The sequence below is a fragment of the Pteropus vampyrus genome, unplaced genomic scaffold, assembly GCF_000151845.1.
Source record: "Pteropus vampyrus isolate Shadow unplaced genomic scaffold, Pvam_2.0 Scaffold144, whole genome shotgun sequence".
Lineage (NCBI taxonomy): Eukaryota > Metazoa > Chordata > Mammalia > Chiroptera > Pteropodidae > Pteropus > Pteropus vampyrus.
In genome coordinates this window covers 1,926,507-1,945,616 of record NW_011888925.1, presented here as the reverse complement: position 1 = coordinate 1,945,616, position 19,110 = coordinate 1,926,507, and the positions used below count along the sequence as shown (strand labels likewise).

The window sequence follows — 19,110 nt, the reverse complement described above, 5'->3', positions numbered from 1 at the left end:
GCCAGCATGATCAGGAGGCAGTACCCCAGCACCCTTTGGTTGTGTCTGTGCTGCTGCTGCCTTGACTCTGGTCCCTGAGGCCTCACGTGATGAAACTGGGCCCAGTATTGTGCATTGGGGGGTGCCCAAGAGCTGTTAGGAGGGAAAAGGAACAGTGTGGGGATAAGGCTCCTCAGGAGGTTGGGGCGGGGCAAGCTAGCAGCAAGATACTGTACCTGTGTGCTTGATGAGCAGACCTGGGATGGGCTGTGGTTCCTGAAGACCTTGGGGGAGTTGCTGAGCGGAGCTGGTGGTCATAGCTGCGGCGGCTCTGCTCCCGGCTGAGCACTTGGTACGCTTCACTCAGCTCCACAAAGCGACTGTGCAGGGCTGGGTTCCCGGGGTCCCGGTCAGGGTGCAGCTGGGATGGGGCAGGACATCCCTCATCTCATGTCCCTTCCCACGCTCCTTCACAGGAACCATCTCAATAATATCCACCCACAAGGGCTCAAACCATTCCCAGAGGTCCTGTCTGGGGAGTGACCCTCATTCTCAAGCCCTCGGGCCAGGTACCCCTCCAGAAGGCCAGAGTGTCAAGAGGCACTCCTGCTCCATCCCCTGTTCAAGCCCCCCTCCCCTTCCCTCTGCCTGGTTCTCACTATATGCCCTGGCCCGGGCTTTGCTTTCTCAAGAGCAGACGAGTCTAGAGAACCAGGCCCAGCCCATCAGACAGGACCTTTGGCTTTCCTCCTGCCCAGCCAGACCTCTGCCCTTGGGGCGCACCCCTCCATATGCATGCTGAGGGAATGCAGCATAAGCCAGAGTGAGCCACTAAGCTCCTCCTGGGAATTTGGAGTGCATCCCATTTGGCTCAGACTTCTTCCTCCTCCCTGCTTAGGACCACTGGTACCTCTTTGGACTTGGAGAAGAAAGCTCGTTTAACTTCTTCAGTGCTGGCATCAGGATGCACCCCCAATAGTTCATAGTAGTTACTGGGGCCAGATCTGTGGAGAGAGGCCCAAAACTGCAGGGGCGAAGGAAACACGGAGGATACACCTTCCCTACCCCTCCCAGTTCTCTTGGGCCACACCCTTCAACTCAGCAACCAGGGGCTGAGGGGGCTTGAGGCATGTGCCAAGGGAGATCTACCTCCAAATCATCCCTCTTTTTGAGTGTTTTGGCAATGTTGCAGATCAGAACATCTCAAAGTGTAGTTCTCAGATTCCTTGTGTCAAAAACACCTGAAAAGCTTGTTAAAAAAAACAGATTCCTGAGCCTCCACCTCATTCCTGCAAATCAGAACCTCCAGAGCAGGGCCCAGGAATCTGCACTTTATACTGCCCCCCCGCCCCGTAGGTTAGTGATGCTTGACGACCACAGGAGTTGTGGAAAGTGCATTGGGTTTGGCTTGGGCTCAAACTCGCTGTATAACCTTCGTGGTCCTCAATCTCTGATCCTGTGTCCTCAGCAGTGAAGGTGAGAAAAGCCTGTAAGGCACCTGATCAGAGTAGATCACAACTATCTCAAGCAGATCACAACTATCTCAAGCACCTAGGGCAGGGCCTAAAGCTGGACAGGCCCTCAGCAAAAACCCACTGAACCACCGAGCCGACACCGGGCCCCCGGCGACCGACTCACCGCTGCCGGGCGGCCTCTGCGAAGAGCCAGGTGGGAGGGCTGCGGGGCCACAGCCGGCATAGGCGCAGGGGCAGCATGGCGGCAGGCGGGCAGCTGGTGAAGGGAGGTCACAAAGAGTGCATCGGGATCAGACTTCAAGCACTCTGGGGGCCGAGGGAAGGGGACTGGCCCCATTTAACTTGCAAAGGAAAACTGAAGCAGGCCCGGGAGACTCAGGGCAGGTGGGGCCTTCTTGCTCAAGACTAGACCCCAGTGTCCTGGATGTGTCCTGCCCCTGACCCGGACCCTTCTCCACACTGGCCTCGGTCTCTGGACAACCAGTCCGTGGGCGCATAAACCCCGCGTCCCACCCAGACAACCTGGGGAACCGATGAAGGAGGAGTCACATCAAGTCCCGCCCCCGCCAGACTCACGGACTCCCGGGCCTCCGCCATTTCCTGCGCCGATTCAGGCCCTGCCCCCCACGTTCTCATTGGCTGAGACGCCCGGTCCACGCCCACCAAGCCGGAAGGTGCGATGGAGGCCCTACCCCCGTAGCCCATCGGCCTTTGACTCCTCAGGCCCGCCCACCCAGGCCGAGTGTCTTGGATGCGCTGAAAGGCGCGATTGTCCACCCGGAAAGCCCGCGGCATGGAGCCTGACCTTCAGTGAAGCATTCGGCCCAGCTGCTGTCGCTCTGTCCCGCAAACATGGCTCTTACTCCGCTTTTCAGCGAGACACTTCTCAGAGCAGCTTCCACCCCATAGTCACCCAGGACCCTCACCAGAGCCTGGCAAGGGGGCACGGGTCTCACCCCAGCTAGCAGAGGGGGACTGAGGCTGGACTTTTTTTTTCCAAGTCACTTGTCTTGTCTCTCTCACCCACCCCGGTCTCCCAGCGGCCCCTCTCTGTCTCACGGAAACACAAGATGCCAACCAAATCCAAGAATAAAGTCCTTTATTGTCTTCTGAGATGTGATAGGGCTAGGGACCCTAGGGCGAATCAGGTGGGACTTCCCTGGACTCTGTTGTAGAGGAAGATGGCTCCTTTGGCTGAGGGGCAGAGCTCGGCCCACATTTCCATCTCCTGAAACCTCCGCACGCTCTGTGGGGAGACAGTGAGATCCAAACACCCATCCCTCAGGTCTTTTGCAGGAGCTGTGCCCAGTTTCTGAGCCTCAGAGCCCTCTTCACTGCAGGGTCCCTAGGGAGACATGTTAAGGGAGCTGGACAGGTCCTTGGCCCTCTCTCCCTTGGGCTGTGGGCATGCCAATGAGGCCTTGTGGCTCTGGAGGAAAGCTCTGAGAGATTTGGGAGCCCTGTTTGACCCAGCCCACCAAGAAAGGCATACATCACCAGGCCTCTGCAAGTCCCAACTCAGTTACTCATTCAAGCAAAACTTTGCCACTTCGCACCTGTGCCTCCACAAAGATGATTCCCGTGGACTCGTGGGCCTCAGGTCCTCCACTCATGTAGTGCTTCCTCACCTGCTCAGAAGTCAGGCTACACCTGGACAAGAACATAAGCGTGGCCTGGTGGATGCCCAGCCCCTGGAGCCCCAGCTGCCGCAGCCACACCCCTCAATACCCACCTACCACAGGACCCAGGACTCTGTTCCCCAGAGCTCACTCACTGGACGTAGAACTCGGCACTGGCGCGGCCGGCACTGGTCTCATTTCGGGCGATGCCCAATAACAGCGGCTGGCTCAGGGTGAGCAGTGGCAGGTTCACCTGGGGCCAGGGGTCCCACCTGTCAGTGCCCACTGCCCACATCTTGCCCCTCTCAATGGAAAACAGCGCATGCATTACCCCTGCACATCATTTTACAGTTTGTAGCTCAAGTGCTCAGAATCACAGGATGTCAGCTCTTTGGCATGTTCATTTTACAGATGGGAAAACCAGAACTCGAGAGAGAGAATAATTTGCCTAGCATCACCCAAGGCGAGTCGATAAATCAACTCCTATTTACTCCTCTTTTCAACAAACCCAAGGTGAGTAGGCAAGACATTTACAATTATTCCCATTGTAAAGAGAAAGAACCTGAGGTACACAGATGTGAGGGCTAGAATTCCACTCCAGGTGTGCCCAGCTGCAAAGCCAAGTTCCTTCCTCAATTTCACATGCCTGCAGACCCTCCCATCAGACCGGACCGAGGAATTCTGGCATGTTCTACCACCTCCCTTCGGGCCCACCCCTCACTCACCTCATCACAGATCTCCTGGAGGACACTTGAGAAGAGCTCATGCACCACCAGCTCTCCAGGGAGGTCTCTGTGCAGGGGGCTGTCACCAGGGCACAGGGCCTGTGAGAGGTCAGGCTCAGCCCCTGCTCCCCACTTACTCCTGCCCTTCCTTCCCCATACTTGCTGGCCCTGAGGGCCTTTGTGGGAACAGTGTAAGAGTGTTGGTGATCACCTAACTTAGGCCCTCCTTTTCCAGATGGACAACCAGAGGTCCAGCTAACTCCTTGCCCCCATTCCCTAGTTTCCCACGGGTCTGGAGCAGGGAACACTGGGGAGGCTGGGGGGGTGCCTTGAGCAGAGACTTTCAGAGAAGTACCAGGCCAGTTCTTTTGAGAGATAAGGAAAACAAAACTGAGCCATCTGGGTCTTTGTGCGCAGTCTGGAATCTCACCTGAGGCTCAGGGTGCCCACCAGGCACGTCCACCAGCCCAGGTGCCTCAGCCACCTGCCGAGAGCGGCGCAGGAAGACAAGGAAGTCATCCGCAGTGACCAGTGTGGCGCCCACCCCCAGCGGGTCTGCCAGGTAGGCTTGCTTGTCACCCCAGTCTGAAGCCCCCTGCTGTTGCAGCCAGGCAGCAGAGCTGGACCAGTTGGTGCCCAGGAAGTCTCGGTAGGAAGTAAGACCTAGGCGCAGGAGAAGCTGTGGCCCTGGTGAGCCAGTGGGTGCCAGGGTGACAGAGTGCAGGCGGAACTTGGAGGCATCAAAAAGCCAAGGCTGGGCCTGTAGCCGGCTCTCCCAGATGGCAGCGATGGCCTTGTCCTCTTCTGGCAGTGGGCGACGGTCGTAGGCTGGGCTCAGTTCAGCCCGTACCTGCTCCTCTGGCAGCCCACCCGGGGGGCACTGCAGCAGCAAGGACACCTCAGGGTCCATGGTCTGGACAGGGCAGCTCTGGAGAGGTCACAGCCAGACTTATCACCCTGGGAACCCACAGCCACCCACAGACCTCCTAAAGATACCCCCAGTCCTTTCGTACCCCACTGGGCAGTAAAGTGTCTTATCCAGCAAGAGCCAGAGACTCCTGCTGCCAGACATCCCTGGGACTCCCGGGCACCCCTACCACCTAGAGGTCCTGGGTCCAATCACCCTCTAATGCCCACGTCTCCCAAACCCAGGGCTCCTGCTTCCAACTCTGGACGCGCAGGTACCTTCACCAGGGCCCGGAAGCTGCTGCCTCCAGCGGGCACTCTCCGCAGACTCAGCCCGCAGCCTCCGCCCCTTTACCGGAGCGGAAGTGCCCGCCCCTCCTTCCTGGACTTCTCATTGGTGGGTCCCGCCCAGGAGCCCGCAGGGTCAGCCGCCGGGAGAACCTACCCGTCTGTTCTCTGCTGAGTCTGTCTTGTCCTGCGTTGATCTTCCGCGTCGTTATTCCGGATTTCGGCCCCGCCTCCTCAGGTCCTCCTCGCGGGGCAGGTCCGCGACCCTGGAGCGCGGTGGCTCGGCTTCCCTGAGCTCCGTCGCTGACAGTGTGACCTTGGGCAAGTCTTGCCTGCTGGGCTTCAGTTTACCTATCTGCACCAGGGAGTTGGGGTGGGAAGTGAATTTAATGAGCTGAGTATCCCCTTCCCAGCTCACATCTTAAAGCTTTGTGACTTTCAGGGTAGGATGGAGACACAGGAGGATCCTGTAACAGTCTGAACATGTCACTGCTGCCCACATAGGTTTTGGCCATGAACTCCTCTGGAAGAAGGAAGCAGGAAGCATCAGGGCCCAGGGATAGAAGGGCTCACAGATCCCTAGAAAAGGTGCACCCCTCCCCACCCTCACCACCACCCCCCTTGGTGGGAGGGCAGAGAGGACTCTAAGCCCAGCCTCCCTGGGAAATGCCAGTGGAGTGGGAGTGGGGCTGATGGATCATCTGATTCCCAGAGAGCACAGGGCCTCCTCTCCCTCTGGTCTCCCCCTGCAGCAGGTCAGGGTCATTATGGGGACAAGGGGCTACCTCTGGTCTCTTGCAGGACAGAGATGTACAGCTGTCCAAGGCTCTGTCCTACGCCCTGCGCCATGGAGCCCTGAAGCTGGGGCTTCCCATGTGGGCCGGTAAGTGAAGGTCTTGGAGGCTGGGGCGAGAAGGGGCTCCAGCGCAAGGAGCAGGGTGAGCCTGTCTGACTGCCCTTCCCCATAGCTCCCACGATGGCCCTATGGGGACAACACAGAGGGCACAGCCCTCCATGTCCATGGACAGGGAAGACCGAGGCCCAGAGCCCAATATCATGTCTGGGGCAAACTGGGAAAGGAGCCTCTCTCCAGGCCAGACTTGGTGATACCTCCAGCCCAGTGGCCCAATAAACATATCCCAAGAGCAGGCACTGGGGGTGGGGAAGTTAGTGCAAATGAGGCTTATTGAGTGTCTACTTTGGGCTGAGTACTGTGCTAAAAAAGGTCACTTTATCCTTGTGACTCTCCATTAGGCAGATCTTATTTCCATGTCAGTTGAGGAAACTGAGGCTCAGAAAGGGGAGACTTGCTACAGGTCACACAGATGAACCCTTGTGACTCACAAGGTTCAGTTCCGGTTGCTATGGCTCCTTCTGTTAACTCTGGCCCAGGCCAGAGCAAGTTCAGCTCCTGAGCAGCCCCCCTGCCCACAGATGGCTTCGTGTCCCTGGGCGCCCTCCTGCAGCTGCCCCAGTTCCGCAGCTTCTCAGCTGAAGATGTGCAGCGCGTGGTAGACGGCAATGGGAAGCAGCGTTTCGCCCTACACCCGGGAGACCCCAGCACTGGTCCTCTCATCCGGGCCAATCAAGGTCACTCCCTGCAGGTGGGGGCTAAAGGGACAAATGGGGGAGCCAGGTGGGACCCCTGCCTGGGAGGGGATGTCACTGCTGCCCATCCTCTCACCCATGCTAGGTACCTGAGTTGGAGCTGATGCCCCTAGAGACCCCACAGGCCCTGCCCCTGATGCTCGTCCATGGAACATTCTGGCAGCACTGGCCCTCCATCCTCCTCAAGGGCCTGTCCCGTGGGGGAAGGACTCACATCCACCTGGCTCCAGGACTGCCTGGGGACCCTGGTGTTATCAGTGGTCAGTGCCTCCCCTCCGGCTACTCCCACCTACTCTGTCCTCCCAGGGTCCCCTCCAAGGGTCTTAGCCTCTTTTGTCCAAGGCCATGCAGCAGCACCCTCTTCTCCCCATTGAGCCCAGGAGCCCAGCCTGCCAGGTTTAATAACTGCAACCCCAGACACCCCAAGCCTCAGCTCATTGTCTCTGCAGGCATGCGGCCAAATTGCGAAGTGGCTGTGTTCATCAATGGGCCCCTGGCCCTGGCAGGTGAGTCTGGACACAGCAGGGACCGCCCTAGGCCTTCAGAGAGGGCGTGAGTCACATCTCCGTTCTGTCTGCAGATGGAATCCCCTTCTTCCGCTCTGCCAATGGGGTGATCCTGACTCCGGGGAACGCTGATGGCTTCCTGCTTCCCAAGTACTTCAAGGAGGCCCTGCAGCTGCGCCCTACCCGTGAGCACCACCACCGCACCCCCATTCTTTGCGCCTGAAGCCCTTGCCTTCTGCCCTTCACTCTTCCCCAGCCGCCAACCCCAAGCTGACTTAGGTCTTCTTTTCTCTAACCACCTCGTCTCTATCTCAGGGAAACCCCTCTCCTTGTCTGATAATGAAGAGACAGAGTGTCAGAGTGGGCCCAGGCACACCTCCAGAGGAAGAACAATGATCCGACAATAAAATATTTATTTTAAAAAAAGAAATGTAAAAAGATAAAAAAGAAACTCCAGTTTGAAGTCATGAATCATCCTGTAGCTACAGCCGGTCTTCTTCCTGTGCTTGGGCTGCTAGGTCAGGGGTGTTGGTCTCGGTCACTCAGACAAGGGAAGGGCGGGCACTAGAGAGCTCAGGGCCCACTCCCCTGGCCTGGGGGATGGCAGAGTCAGGCCCAGCCAGGTCCCTGGTCTGCACAAAGCCAGTGAGTGGGCGAATGTGCCCAGCTTGATGCGTGTCTGGAGAGGGTGGGGTCAGTGAGTTCCAGTGCGTGTGGGCTTATGAGTGGCCATGGCAGGTGGTGAGCGGGACAGGGGCAGTAAGACGGTCCTCAGAAGGCCTCGTGGCCCCCTGTGAGCTGCAGGAAGAGGTCCTCATCCAGCTCCTCCCCACGAGCCCGCTCCCGGGTTGACAGGAAAATGTAGCCCCCGATGTACTCGTGCACAATGCGGCAGCTGGCAGACACGCAGCTGAAAGCCACGTTGATGTGTTCATCAAACTCGATGGCCACCTACAGGGCAGGCAGGCAGAGGGGCTGGTCGGGGCAAGATAAGGGAGCAGCCCCTGCTCTGGATGGGTCTGGCCCAGCCTCCTGTCCCTACCCCCACCCCCACTCTGGGCCCACCTGTCGGATATCCCAGTTGACATTCCACTGGCGCATGTTGCTGAAGCGCCAGGTCTTGACCACGTCGCCCACGGCCAAGTCGATGCGGATCAGTCGGTTGTTGGCGATGCCCAGGATCTCATCTTTCCTGCTGCCCTTGAACCTGGCCCCCAAGGGGACAGATTGTGAGCCAGGGCCCCACCCTGCATGGCCTCAGAGCCCTCCCAGACAGCTTGATGCGGTGCTCAGGAGCAAGATTCTTTGGGCCTCAAGTTCCTCATCTGGATAGTGAGGGTTAATTGATATAATCATTATAGCATTTAACAGCATCGGGCAAATGGTCCATGCCTCGCTCATATCTTTGCAGGCTTGGAAAACGGGCAAAGGGGGCACTCCTTGTCACAGCAGCCAGTGTTGGCCCTGTCCTACAGACCAGTGAGCCGACGCCCGGAGAGGGAAAGGTCCATGGCAGAGCTGGGACAGGAGCTGGATCTCCTACTCGCCTGGCCTGGCCTGATTCTCTCTCTCTGTCTCTCTGTCTCTCTGTCTCTCTCTCTCTGTCTCTCTCTGTCTCTCTCTCTCTCTCTGTCTCTGTCTCTCTCTCTCTGTCTCTCTCTCTCTCTCTGTCTCTCTCTCTGTCTCTCTCTGTCTCTCTCTCTCTCATGTTTGCTGTGGGGATGCAGGATGTGGGGGCACATGGGATGCCACAGTCAGGTCTGCCCACAGAGAACAGGAAGGGAAGCTTCAGGGCGCTGCTCACCAGGCAGCAGGCGAGGGCAGAGTGGGCTAGGGTGGGCTCGTACCTGACCATGACATAGGAGATGCCAAAGTCTGGCAGGGACTGCCAGGCCTGGATGAAGCGCAGCTGGGCCTCAGAGAGCGAGAGCTGGGCCACGTTCTGGTGGGCCTCCAGGATCCGTGGGGTAAGCTGTGGGACCACACTGGTGAGGGGCCACTGAAGTCCCTGAGACCCCCTGCCTGTCCCCATCAGGGAGACAGGACGCTGAGCCTGGGGCAGGGCCAGTGTCCATTGTGGGGCCACCAGAATGCACCCCCTCACCACCACTCAGCAAAATGAGCTGAGCCAGGCGCTGAGGTGCACACGGGTGGCTGGACTGTGACCCCCCTTGCAGAGGGAAAGGACCAGCGCACTCAGTCTCAGGGACATGGTGGGATAAGGAACAACTGAGCACGTGGAGTTCCAGGGCCCAAAGATAGGCAGGCAAATGCCGTGGTCATTCCCGCCTCCCACTCCCTCTGGCACCTGTTTGGCCTTGAACTTTCGCTGGAAGCGGGGGGCAACAAGGCCATAGGGGTTGAGGCCCTCGGAGGCAGCGTCAGGGCCCTGGGGGTGGTTGCCCGAGCCCCCACCGCCTGTCCTTTGCAGGCTTAGGAAGGCCAGGATGGCCTGCACCTCGCTGGCGTAGCTGCTGTCTGCCATAGTGCGGCCCTTGGAGGCCAGTCGGCAGCCGGCCATCCAGCGGGCATACTGCTGCTCCTGGGGCGAGAGGACACGGGAGGGTGGTGAGGGGCAGGCCAGGCTCTCATTCAGCCCCCTGCCCCTGTCTTTGTTCCCACTCCAGTCTCAGCCCAGCCCTGGCCCCTGCTCAGCCCTCACATCCTGGCACCGCAGGTAGATCTCACTCATGCCCTCAGGGGAGGGCACCAGGAGTTTGATGCAGAATTTCTGGCCTGAGACGTTGACATCCGGAACCACCTCACAGCCTGGAGGGAGAAGAAGGGGTGGGCTAGAAGGCCGCAGAGGGGCAGCCCTGCCTGAGAGGCTCCCAGGCAAATGTCAGCCCTGCACAGCTACCTCAGGACAGAGGGCTTCTTCCATGGCCCTCAGGAGGAAACAGGTGACAGCGTTCACCTGGCCGGCACGCAGCCCTGCCCTTATCCCTGCCCCTGCCACCCTCACCCTTGAGGTTGAGCTGCTGAATGGGGTCGCCCGGGGCCTCGTCCTGGCTCTTGTAGTAGGACAGCGTGGTCTCCTTGAACACCACCCAGTGCTGGCGGTACCCCTTCAAGGTCAGCTTCCGGGGCCTGAAGGGGAGCGGGAGGTGGTGACATGCTCTCTCTCCACACCGGGCCCCTCCAGCAGGGCTGCCAGCTCCACTCCCAAACTCACCGGAAGATCCGGAGATTGTCCTTGAGTTCTGGGATGGTGGTGAGGCTGTCCTAGGGACGAGAGGAGTCAGAGCCGGTCCTGGTCCCTGTGCTTGGCCCTGACCCCCACCTCTGATCGGAGCCCCTCCTCACCAGCATGTCTGTGGGCGCTGATCCCTCCAGCTTCACCTCCAGGTTGCTCAGGGCTGTGTCCAGGTCGTCCAGCCCGGGGTCCGTGCCAGTTGGTTCACCCACCTTCCCACTCTGGGACAGCTTGTTGATGTGGTACTGGGTGGGGTACATAGCCAGGGAGGGCTTAGCGGCAGCCCACTCCCCTCACCGTGCCCTGAGCTGAGCTTCCCCAGAGATGGGGCCCCATTCCAGAAGTCCCTTCCAGCCCCGGGACTGGCCTGCACCCAGCCACCTGGGCCCCCAGGCCTGCCTGGCACCTGCAGGGCTGCGAACACCATCATCTCCTCCTCAGTGCAGTCAATCTCCTCCAGCAGCAGGTCCCACCGAGCCTGCTCGTACAGCTGGGTCAGTCGAACCGGGTCTGTCTGGAGCGGTGAGAGGGTGAGGCTGGGCCGGTCAGGTGCCAAGTACCCTGAGCACTCCATGCACCCAGCCCCTGCGAGCCTCAGCCTTCAGCCCTGCCATCCACGCTGCGACAAGCTCATTTAGTGGTACCACATGGGCAGAAGATCCCAATCCCTGGCTTACAGCCTGCCAGTCCCAATTGCCCAGGTAAGTGGCACCTTTTCCCCTCTAAACTTTTTGGTACAGATGTTGACTATATGTCTATTGTGCACCCCACAGGCTGCTGAGGGAAAAATGGGGACTGAGTAAACCCATCAATAAGTTAGTGATTCAAGAGTGGCAGTAAAAGCCGTAAGAGAAATAGCTGCGAGGTGTGGCTCGCTCATGCCCTCCGGCAAGGACACCACAAGCTTGATGGCCATGACAGAGAATGGAACTGGGTTGCAGGGGGCTACTCTACATGAGAAAGTATTCAGGGAGGGCTTCCCTAAGGAGGTGACATGTTGTGCTGAGACCCAAGGATGACAATGGGCCACTAAAGAGAAGAGAGATAGGAAGAACATTCCAGAGAGAAGGAACAGAGTGTGCAAAGCTCAAAGAGGGATTCCAGTTACCCACAGAAGACCAAGCCCACACCCTCTAAAACCCACCAAAATTGATAGCAAAAGCATAAAAAAAGGTAAACTCAAAAGGACAAGAAAGGGAGAGGGGACTAGAGCAAGTAAGAAATGCCAGCAAAATCTGGGACGATGGGAAGCAAAAATGTGAATAGGAACTGAGTTTCAGGGGAAGACAGCTGGGCTCCCACAACATTCCCCCTCTCTTGTTCTATGATAAAGGCACTGATGAGTTCTGAAAATAGGCAGAAAGGAAACTGCAAAATGGACAAAGATCTGGACAAAGGCATCCCGTTCACGTGGCAGACCCTGGAGAGGTTCCGGTCTGGGACCCCGTGGCTGAGAGGTGAGGATGGGCAGAGATGAGGACTGTAGAAATTCTATAAGAGGAGCAGGTCCCTCCCCACTCCCTACAACCAAATGACAGCCAGCTGGTACCTGGAAGAAGCCAGAAATTTACTCTGAAATGCTGAGCTGGAGGTCCCCCTGCATTTGGTACTCCAGGCATAGCTGGATATGCGTGGAGGGGGTGCAAGTTCCTGAGAACAGACGCATGAAGAGAAGGTTGGCATTCTGAGAAGTGAAACCCCCCAGCCCTTCTCCACTTGCCACCCAAGACTTTGGCGGTGAGCCTTCTATGCTCGGTCAGGAGATCAGAAATTTCACTGCTAAGAAACCAATAGCTAAAAGAGAACCCTCCCTCCAAAGAGTGATGTCCTTGCCCTAGCACCCCCAAGAAGCCCACAAAATGGCGAGCCCTATTCATCTACTCAGAGTTTCCGATTGGCTTCTTAGAGCCTTACTTGTAAATATGAAAGGCCAGGCAAGGATCACTCACATTTAAGGAAAGCTGCCAGCATGAACTACAGAGATCAAGACAAACTGGGGCAAAAAAAGAGCTTGGAGGCAAAATACCGCACTCATAAAACAACAGAATGCTATAGCAATTATAGGAACATATAGCAATTAAGACCGTGTGGCATGGGCAAGAGGAAATGAATTGACCAATGGAACCAAAGAGAGTCAGAGAGAGACCCGCACCTGACTGAAGACAAAGGAGACCCTGCAGTCACTGGGGAAAGGATGCTCTTTTTAGTAAATGACACTGAGTCAATTAGATACCCATGTGTCAAAAAAAATTTTTTGTACCCTTACCTCACACTACATACAAATATCAATTCCAGATGGATGGCAGAACTTAAAACAATAAGGGCTTTAGAGAAAAACAGGACTGTGTCTTCGTAATCTTGGAATAAAAAAAGATTTCTTAAACAGGACAGAAAAGATATTAATCCTATAAGAAAAAATATAAATCAGATTATATTAAAATTAGGAACTTCTGTTTATCAAAATCAACCACTAAGAGAATGAAAAAGTAAAGCACGGAGTAGGAAACTATGTTCACGATGTATTTATGTGACAAAGTACTCATATACCAAAGTTACAAAGAACTCTTCCAAAGTGGTATGAAAAAGACAAGGAAGTAAATATAAAAGTTGGCAAAAAAACTGGAACAGAAACTTGACAAAAGAGGATATCCAAATGGCTAATAGCCCTATGAAAAAGGGCTCAACCTGATTAGTCATCAGGGAAATGTAAATTAAGGCCACATATAAAGCACATCAGTGGCTGTCTGGGGGTGGGTGTGGGCGGAGGGATGACAACGGCAAATGGGCCCTGGGGAACTTTCTAGGGTGATGGAAATGTGCTAAAACTGGACTTTGGTGATGGTTACACAACTGTAGACATTTACTAAAAATAAACTGAATGCTTACAACGGGGGATTTTTATGGTATGTAAATTATATCTCATTAAAGCTGTTTTAAAAAACATATAAACAAAAAACCATACGAGATACTTTTACACACCTACCAGAATGGCGGTAGGACATACCTACAGAGGTGGGACATACCAAGTACTAATGAAGCTGTGAAACAGCTGAAAGTCTCATACACTGCTGATGAGAGTGTCGGCTGGTACAACCATTTAGGAAAACTATTTAACAGTCATCCAATGTCTGCCCTGGAACCCAGCAATTCAGCCTCTGGGTATAAACTCCGCAGAAATGTGTACCTATGTTCACAAAAAGACATATACTGAAATGTTCATAGCATCTCTGTTCGTAATAGCCCCAATCCAGAAATTACACAATGCTATCAACAGTAGAATGGAAATTAATTGTGGTATATTGACAGGACAGAATGTTATACACCAATGAGAAAGAATAAACCACATCATATAAGCATAATGCTGATTGAAAGAAGCCAGACACAAAAGAGTATAGACCACGCGATTTCATTTATGTAGATTTCGAACACAGGCAAATTTGTCTGTGGTGTTAGAATTAACATCAGTTGTTGTCCTTGTGGGAGATAGTGCCTAAAGGGGTGGGGGTCGGGTGGGGCTTCTGGGGGCTGGTAAAAGTGCTATAAGCTTTAAAAAGGAACACTCAGAAAAGAAGAGCTCTTAGAACTTAAAAGGACAGCTGCAGAAATTCAAAATTGAATAGTTCGGTTAGAAGATAAGTCAAGGAACTCTCCAGAAAGTAGAACAAAAAGACAATGAGCTTAAAAAACAAGAGAGAAAAGATGAATGACTAATTTGTTTCCTTGAAGAATCAATCCAGGAGGTCTAATATCTACTAAGTTCTAGAAAATAGGAACAGAAAAATGGAGGGGAGAAAATTATTAAAGAAATTGTTAAGTGCATTTTTCCAGAACTGAAGGACCCGGGTTTCTAATTTGAAAGGGCTCAGCAAGTGTACAGGCCAATTAATGAAAAAATATTCATACTATCGAGAGATTTAGAACACTAAGAGATAAGGAGATTTTAAAAGTTTCTGGTACCTCCCTCTTATCTCCAAGAAAAAAAAAAACTGTGTGTCACAGATGGAAGGACTAAAAATAAAAACGGTATCAGACTTCTCAACAGCAACATTGGAAACTGGAAACTAGGAGACAATGGGAAAGTGGGCTTCAAAATTTGGCAGGAAAATGTTTCAAACTTAGAATTCTATACCTAGCCAAACTATGATGTGACTCAGAACTGTGACCTTTTCCATCATGCAGGATTTCAAACTGTGGAAGCCTCACATATCCTTTTAGGGGAAGTGACTGAAATATATGCTCCATAGAAATAAGGGAGTTCAACATGAAAGATGAATTCAAGGGATCCAGAAAGCAACAAGTCCCATATAGGAATTCCCAGGAAATAGTGAAGGGAAGTCCAAAGACAACAGTCACACACTAGGTAGAGTCCTGCCATTCCACAGTCCCGAGAGAGAGGGAATCAGCAGTGTGGCTGGGGTTGCTATGTTGAGAGGGCTTGGCTACGGAATAGCCCAACTCATCACTGCGAAGACCCCCATTGTCAAGCCACAGCCACATCGAGAATGTCCAGATGGCCTTTTGGGGTCTCTCTTCTAACTATGCACAGACAATTAATAGAAAAATAAGTTAATAAAAATATAGCAATTATGAACTATAAGAAAAACTTGACCAAGAAAGGAAATATCATTACTCTGTGGCTTAGCTAAGAACTCTGTTTATATGTGTTACTATTTACAGCCATGATCATGTTGTTTTCACCAAAAACTATAGCACAGCTCAACTGGAAAGGTGCAAAGAAATGTGTGTATTGTAGGGGAAGAGGGGAGGGTGTAAGACAGCTAAATCTGCATCTTTCATAAAAAGTCAGTAGATAATGTGTGAAATGAAAAAAACAAGGAATAGAAATATATAAACATGCCATAGACATAATCACTAGAAAGAAAAGCTGCAGTTAAAATCTACAATCTCTAGGGATTGGAGATCTGGGTTAAGGAGAAGTGTGGCAGGGAACTACTTTTGTTGTTGTTCCAGACCTACTGGGATTATTTAACTCTTTAAGCCATCGTATATTACTTTGACAAAAAATAAAATTTAAGAGACAGAAAGAACAACAAAGAGCAAATGGCTTTTAGATATTGGACAACAGACCACACAGAACAGAGAAGGGAAACATGGTGACTCCTAAGATTGCCCCAGCCAACTGCCTGGAAAGAGAGTTTCCAGCCTGTAGCTCAGCGAGGAAGTCCCCAAACAGAGCTCAGCATATCCCCTGGGATTGAGGAGATGTAGTTGAGAATTTGGGGAGTCCAAGTTCACAGGACAGTACTGGAGAGGAGACAGCAGCACAGAGAGAAAACTCTAGAAAGGAGCAGGGAAGACATTTGTTAGACCTCGCCTAGGGTGGGAACAGATCACATCCCCAACAGCCAGGTTAGAGAAACCTCATGTATATGACACATCAGATACGGTACGCAGAAGGCTATTCCCTTAGTAAGGAGGTAAGTTAGCCCTAGAGTAAAGGAAGTTCTTGTCCTGCCTAATTAATGTTCAAGGCTTAGAAAGATCAAACTGTTTCCAAGTATCTTAACTTCATCTTCAAACAAGGTTTACAAATATTTAAAGGACTACCAAAAAAAAAAAAAAATCAGCATCCAAGAACATAAAATTCGTAATGTCTGGAATTGAATAAAAAATAACCAGATATGAAAATAAGCAGAAAAATACAATTAATTCTATCCATCACAGATGATAGAATTAGTAGAGAAAAGCATTAAAAGTTATTATAAATATATCCTATGTGTTCAAGAAAGTAGAGAAAAGCATAAGTAAAGAGAGATGGAAAATATTAAAAAGACGAAAATTTAACTTTTAGACATGGAATTAATGGCAGATTGGACATGGAAGAAGAAAAGATTAGTAAACTTAAAGATATAGAACCATCTGAAATGAAACACAGAAAAATAAGGCTAAAAAAAACCAGTGTCAGTGATCTGTGGGATGATTTTAAGCAGTCTAATAGTCATGTAATTGAAACACCATAAAAGGGGACGGTAGAAAAAATATCTGAAAAAAATAATGGCCTGGGGTGGTTCCATGGTGTAGTGGTTAGCACGTCTGCTTTACATGCAGAAGGTCTTGGGTTCAAGCCCCAGCAGAGCCACCGCCCATACCCCGGTGTGCCAGGCCCGGGGTGCATGCCGGGAGTGCGTGGGAGGAGACGCCCCGCCTTCAAAGATCCAGTTCTTAGGGGGAGATGGCAACATCCATAGGTCAGAGGTGGAACAGAGTGCGGGGTGGGGAAGGGGTGGGGAATTAAAAAATAATAATAATAAAAATAATGGCCTGAAATGTTCTAAGTTTGATGAAAGAAACTCAATGAACTCCGAGCATGAAAAACCTTAAATGAACCAAGGCACACGATAATCAAATTGTTTAAAACTGGTGATAAAAAGAAAATTGTAAAAGCAGTCAGAAAAAAAAAGATACATCACATACAGATGAGCAAAGAATGACAAGCAGACCCATTGTTGAAAGCAGTGCAAGACACAAGTCTGTGAAGTTAAGATATCATAAAAAAAACAACAACAAAACTGTCAACCGAGAACCCCTCACCAAGTAAAAATATCTTTCAAAATTACAGACATACAAAAGCTGAAAGGATTTATCACCAGTGGATCAGCACAAGAAATGTTAAAGCAAATCCTTCAGGCAGACAGAAAATGCTATCGGCTGGAAACCTGGGTCTATGCACAGGAATAAAGGGCACAGAAATGATGAATGTGTGGGCAGGTACAGAAGACTTTTTCCATGTTTCAAATGTCTTCACAGGACACTTGGCTGATGGAACTGCTCTGTGACTTGACTGTATGAATGTCAATATTCTGGTTGGGATACTGGTCAGGGGATACTGGGACCTCTGTATGTTATACTTCTTATAACTGTCTGTGAATCTACAGTGATCTCAAAACAGTTCAATAGGAAATAATTGACTGCTTAAAGTAGAAATAACAATGACAACTCAACAATTCTTCTCCTAGGTACATACCCAAGAGAGATGAAGCTATGTGGCTATGAATATTCATAGCAGTATTATTCATAACAGCCAACAGGTGGGGGAAAAAACAAATGTCTATTAACTGACGTAAATAAAATGTGGCATATCTATACAATGGAATATTACTCAGCCATAAAAAGGAATGAAGCCCTGAGCCATTCTACAACACGGATGAACCTCGAAAACATGCTAAGTGAAATAAGCCAGTCACAAAAAGCCACATATTGTGTGATTCCATTCATACGAAGGATTCAGAACAGGCAAAGCTACGGCAACAGAAAGGGAATTAGTAGTTGCCTGGAGCTGAGGGGTCTGGGGGATAAATAGGGAGTGACTACTAATGAGAATGAGATTTCTCTTCGGGGCGATGGAAATGTTCCAAAATTGGTTGTGGTAATGGTTGCACGACTCTGTGAATATACTAAAAAACGGCGAGTTGTATACTTCAAATGGGCAAATTATATGATATATGAATTATTTCTTAACACAGCGTTGTCATCATCGTAATGAGAGCAACAAGAAGCGTGATGACGTATTGTGGGCTTTTGCACGCGAAGTGAGGTGCGTGATAACAAGAGGGGAAGTGGAAGTATCCTGTCGTCAGGCTCTTAGACTATACGCGAAGCAGTATATTACCAGACGGTAATAGTGTATATGTGCTATAACCCCCAAAACAATGATGGAAAAAAAAAAAAGAGAAAGCGGCATAGCTAATAAGCTAATCGAAAGCAGATCAAATGGAATTATGAAAACTACTCAATCCAGAAGAAGGAAGGAAAGGCAAGAGAAGAGATCAAGACGCTTCCTAGGAGAGGATGCAGAAGAAGTGGAAAGGAGGAGGGTCCAGGTGGACGGGAATGGGTGGGACGCAGGGAGGTGCCCACCGCCTGATGAGGCCCGGGCCTCCAAACAGCAGCTGAGGCCACAGGCAGCCACAGAAGCCTTTTAAGCAGTAGTGACATGACCTAACATGTGTTTGCAAATGTTCATTGCAGATCCACGGGGTGGGAGCGGGGATCCCAGAGAGGAGAAAAGTCCATTGGGAAGGGCTGCAGTAACCCACGTGAGAGAAACTGATGGCTGGACAGATGAACAGACAGAGAGAGTGGGTGGTTTTGGATTTTAGTTCAGGGGAGGATCGGTAGGAAATGATGAGGGATGGGGTGGGTGGGAGAGCGAAGGATCCAGACTGCTGTGTAAGTCTGGGGCTTTGCAATGAACCCGTGAGTGGTGGGTGGTGGGGGCTGGCGCTGGGCAGCCTGGGAACCCAGAGTCCCGGTGCTGGCAGGAGCCTGAGGGGCCTCTTCGGAACCCGAGCCGAGACAGACAGTTGAACACACAAGTCTAGAGCTCAGGGGAGAGATGTCTGGGCTGGAGATTATAAACTTGGGAGGTATAAGGTACGCAGATGATGTTTAAATCCACGAGACTGGAGGAAGTCTCGTGGATTAAATCCTGGGGGAAGGGGTGGAGAGGAGGAGGCTGGGATGGAGGCTTGGGGCTCGCCAATGCCCAGAGGCTGGCAGACAGGAGCGAGAGCCCAGGAGCCTGCAGGGCAGCGGGAGACACCGAGCCGAGGGGTCACAAGGGGCTGAGTAAGAAGTGGGTGGGAAGTGAGCAGGGGACAGACAGCACGGAGGGCGTGGTCACCTCAGCAGCTGTGCTTCCTCATGAGGATGGCATGGAAGACAGCAGGTCGATTTGGCTGAGGGGAGAGAGGTGTCAAGGAGAACCCAGGGAACTCTGGGAAGCAGGAGGCAGGACTCCGCGGAGAAAGGACACTAGACCCCAAGGGTTCTGTAGACAGTGACTGC

General features: G+C 52.2%; 4 protein-coding genes across 15 annotated transcripts in view; 1 reads left to right on the top strand and 3 right to left on the bottom strand.

Moving 5' to 3' along the window:
* Positions 1-2,008, bottom strand: part of VEGFB (vascular endothelial growth factor B) — a 6,898-nt gene extending 4,890 nt beyond the window's left edge. The window contains exons 1-4 of the mRNA XM_023535817.1: positions 1,618-2,008; positions 890-983; positions 216-400; positions 3-132 (exon numbers count right to left, since the gene is read on the bottom strand). Of these exons, the coding sequence (XP_023391585.1) occupies positions 3-132; positions 216-400; positions 890-983; positions 1,618-1,694 (486 nt within the window). The 5' untranslated portion in view covers positions 1,695-2,008. The remainder of the gene's footprint in view (positions 1-2; positions 133-215; positions 401-889; positions 984-1,617) is intronic.
* Positions 2,009-2,536: 528 nt separating this feature from the next.
* On the bottom strand, positions 2,537-5,051 carry NUDT22 (nudix hydrolase 22). The gene is made up of 6 exons (XM_011368720.2): positions 4,984-5,051; positions 4,229-4,726; positions 3,799-3,897; positions 3,229-3,326; positions 3,011-3,104; positions 2,537-2,700 (listed from the first exon to the last, which is right to left on the bottom strand). Exons 2-6 carry the CDS (start codon positions 4,706-4,708, stop codon positions 2,599-2,601), a joined length of 873 nt encoding a protein of 290 aa, XP_011367022.1. The 5' UTR covers positions 4,709-4,726; positions 4,984-5,051; the 3' UTR covers positions 2,537-2,598.
* On the top strand, positions 4,722-7,587 carry TRPT1 (tRNA phosphotransferase 1). 12 transcript variants are annotated; one of them, XM_011368718.2, is made up of 8 exons: positions 4,722-5,313; positions 5,497-5,580; positions 5,794-5,875; positions 6,427-6,596; positions 6,686-6,860; positions 7,050-7,106; positions 7,181-7,291; positions 7,422-7,587. In XM_011368718.2, the coding sequence occupies exons 2-8, from the start codon at positions 5,506-5,508 to the stop codon at positions 7,511-7,513; spliced, it is 762 nt and encodes a 253-aa protein (XP_011367020.1). In that variant the 5' UTR covers positions 4,722-5,313; positions 5,497-5,505; the 3' UTR covers positions 7,514-7,587. The 12 variants fall into 12 exon arrangements, with proteins under 12 accessions (XP_011367020.1, XP_011367019.1, XP_011367018.1 ...); XM_011368717.2 differs by having other exon boundaries at positions 5,435-5,580; XM_011368716.2 differs by having other exon boundaries at positions 4,722-5,230; positions 6,981-7,106; positions 7,422-7,562.
* An 80-nt stretch (positions 7,588-7,667) lies between these two features.
* Positions 7,668-19,110, bottom strand: part of FERMT3 (fermitin family member 3) — an 18,845-nt gene continuing 7,402 nt past the window's right edge. The window contains exons 7-15 of the mRNA XM_011368719.2: positions 10,709-10,816; positions 10,413-10,547; positions 10,282-10,331; positions 10,072-10,196; positions 9,769-9,875; positions 9,415-9,648; positions 8,954-9,078; positions 8,172-8,313; positions 7,668-8,057 (exon numbers count right to left, since the gene is read on the bottom strand). Coding sequence (XP_011367021.1) covers positions 7,878-8,057; positions 8,172-8,313; positions 8,954-9,078; positions 9,415-9,648; positions 9,769-9,875; positions 10,072-10,196; positions 10,282-10,331; positions 10,413-10,547; positions 10,709-10,816 — 1,206 coding nt within the window. The 3' untranslated portion in view covers positions 7,668-7,877. The remainder of the gene's footprint in view (positions 8,058-8,171; positions 8,314-8,953; positions 9,079-9,414; positions 9,649-9,768; positions 9,876-10,071; positions 10,197-10,281; positions 10,332-10,412; positions 10,548-10,708; positions 10,817-19,110) is intronic.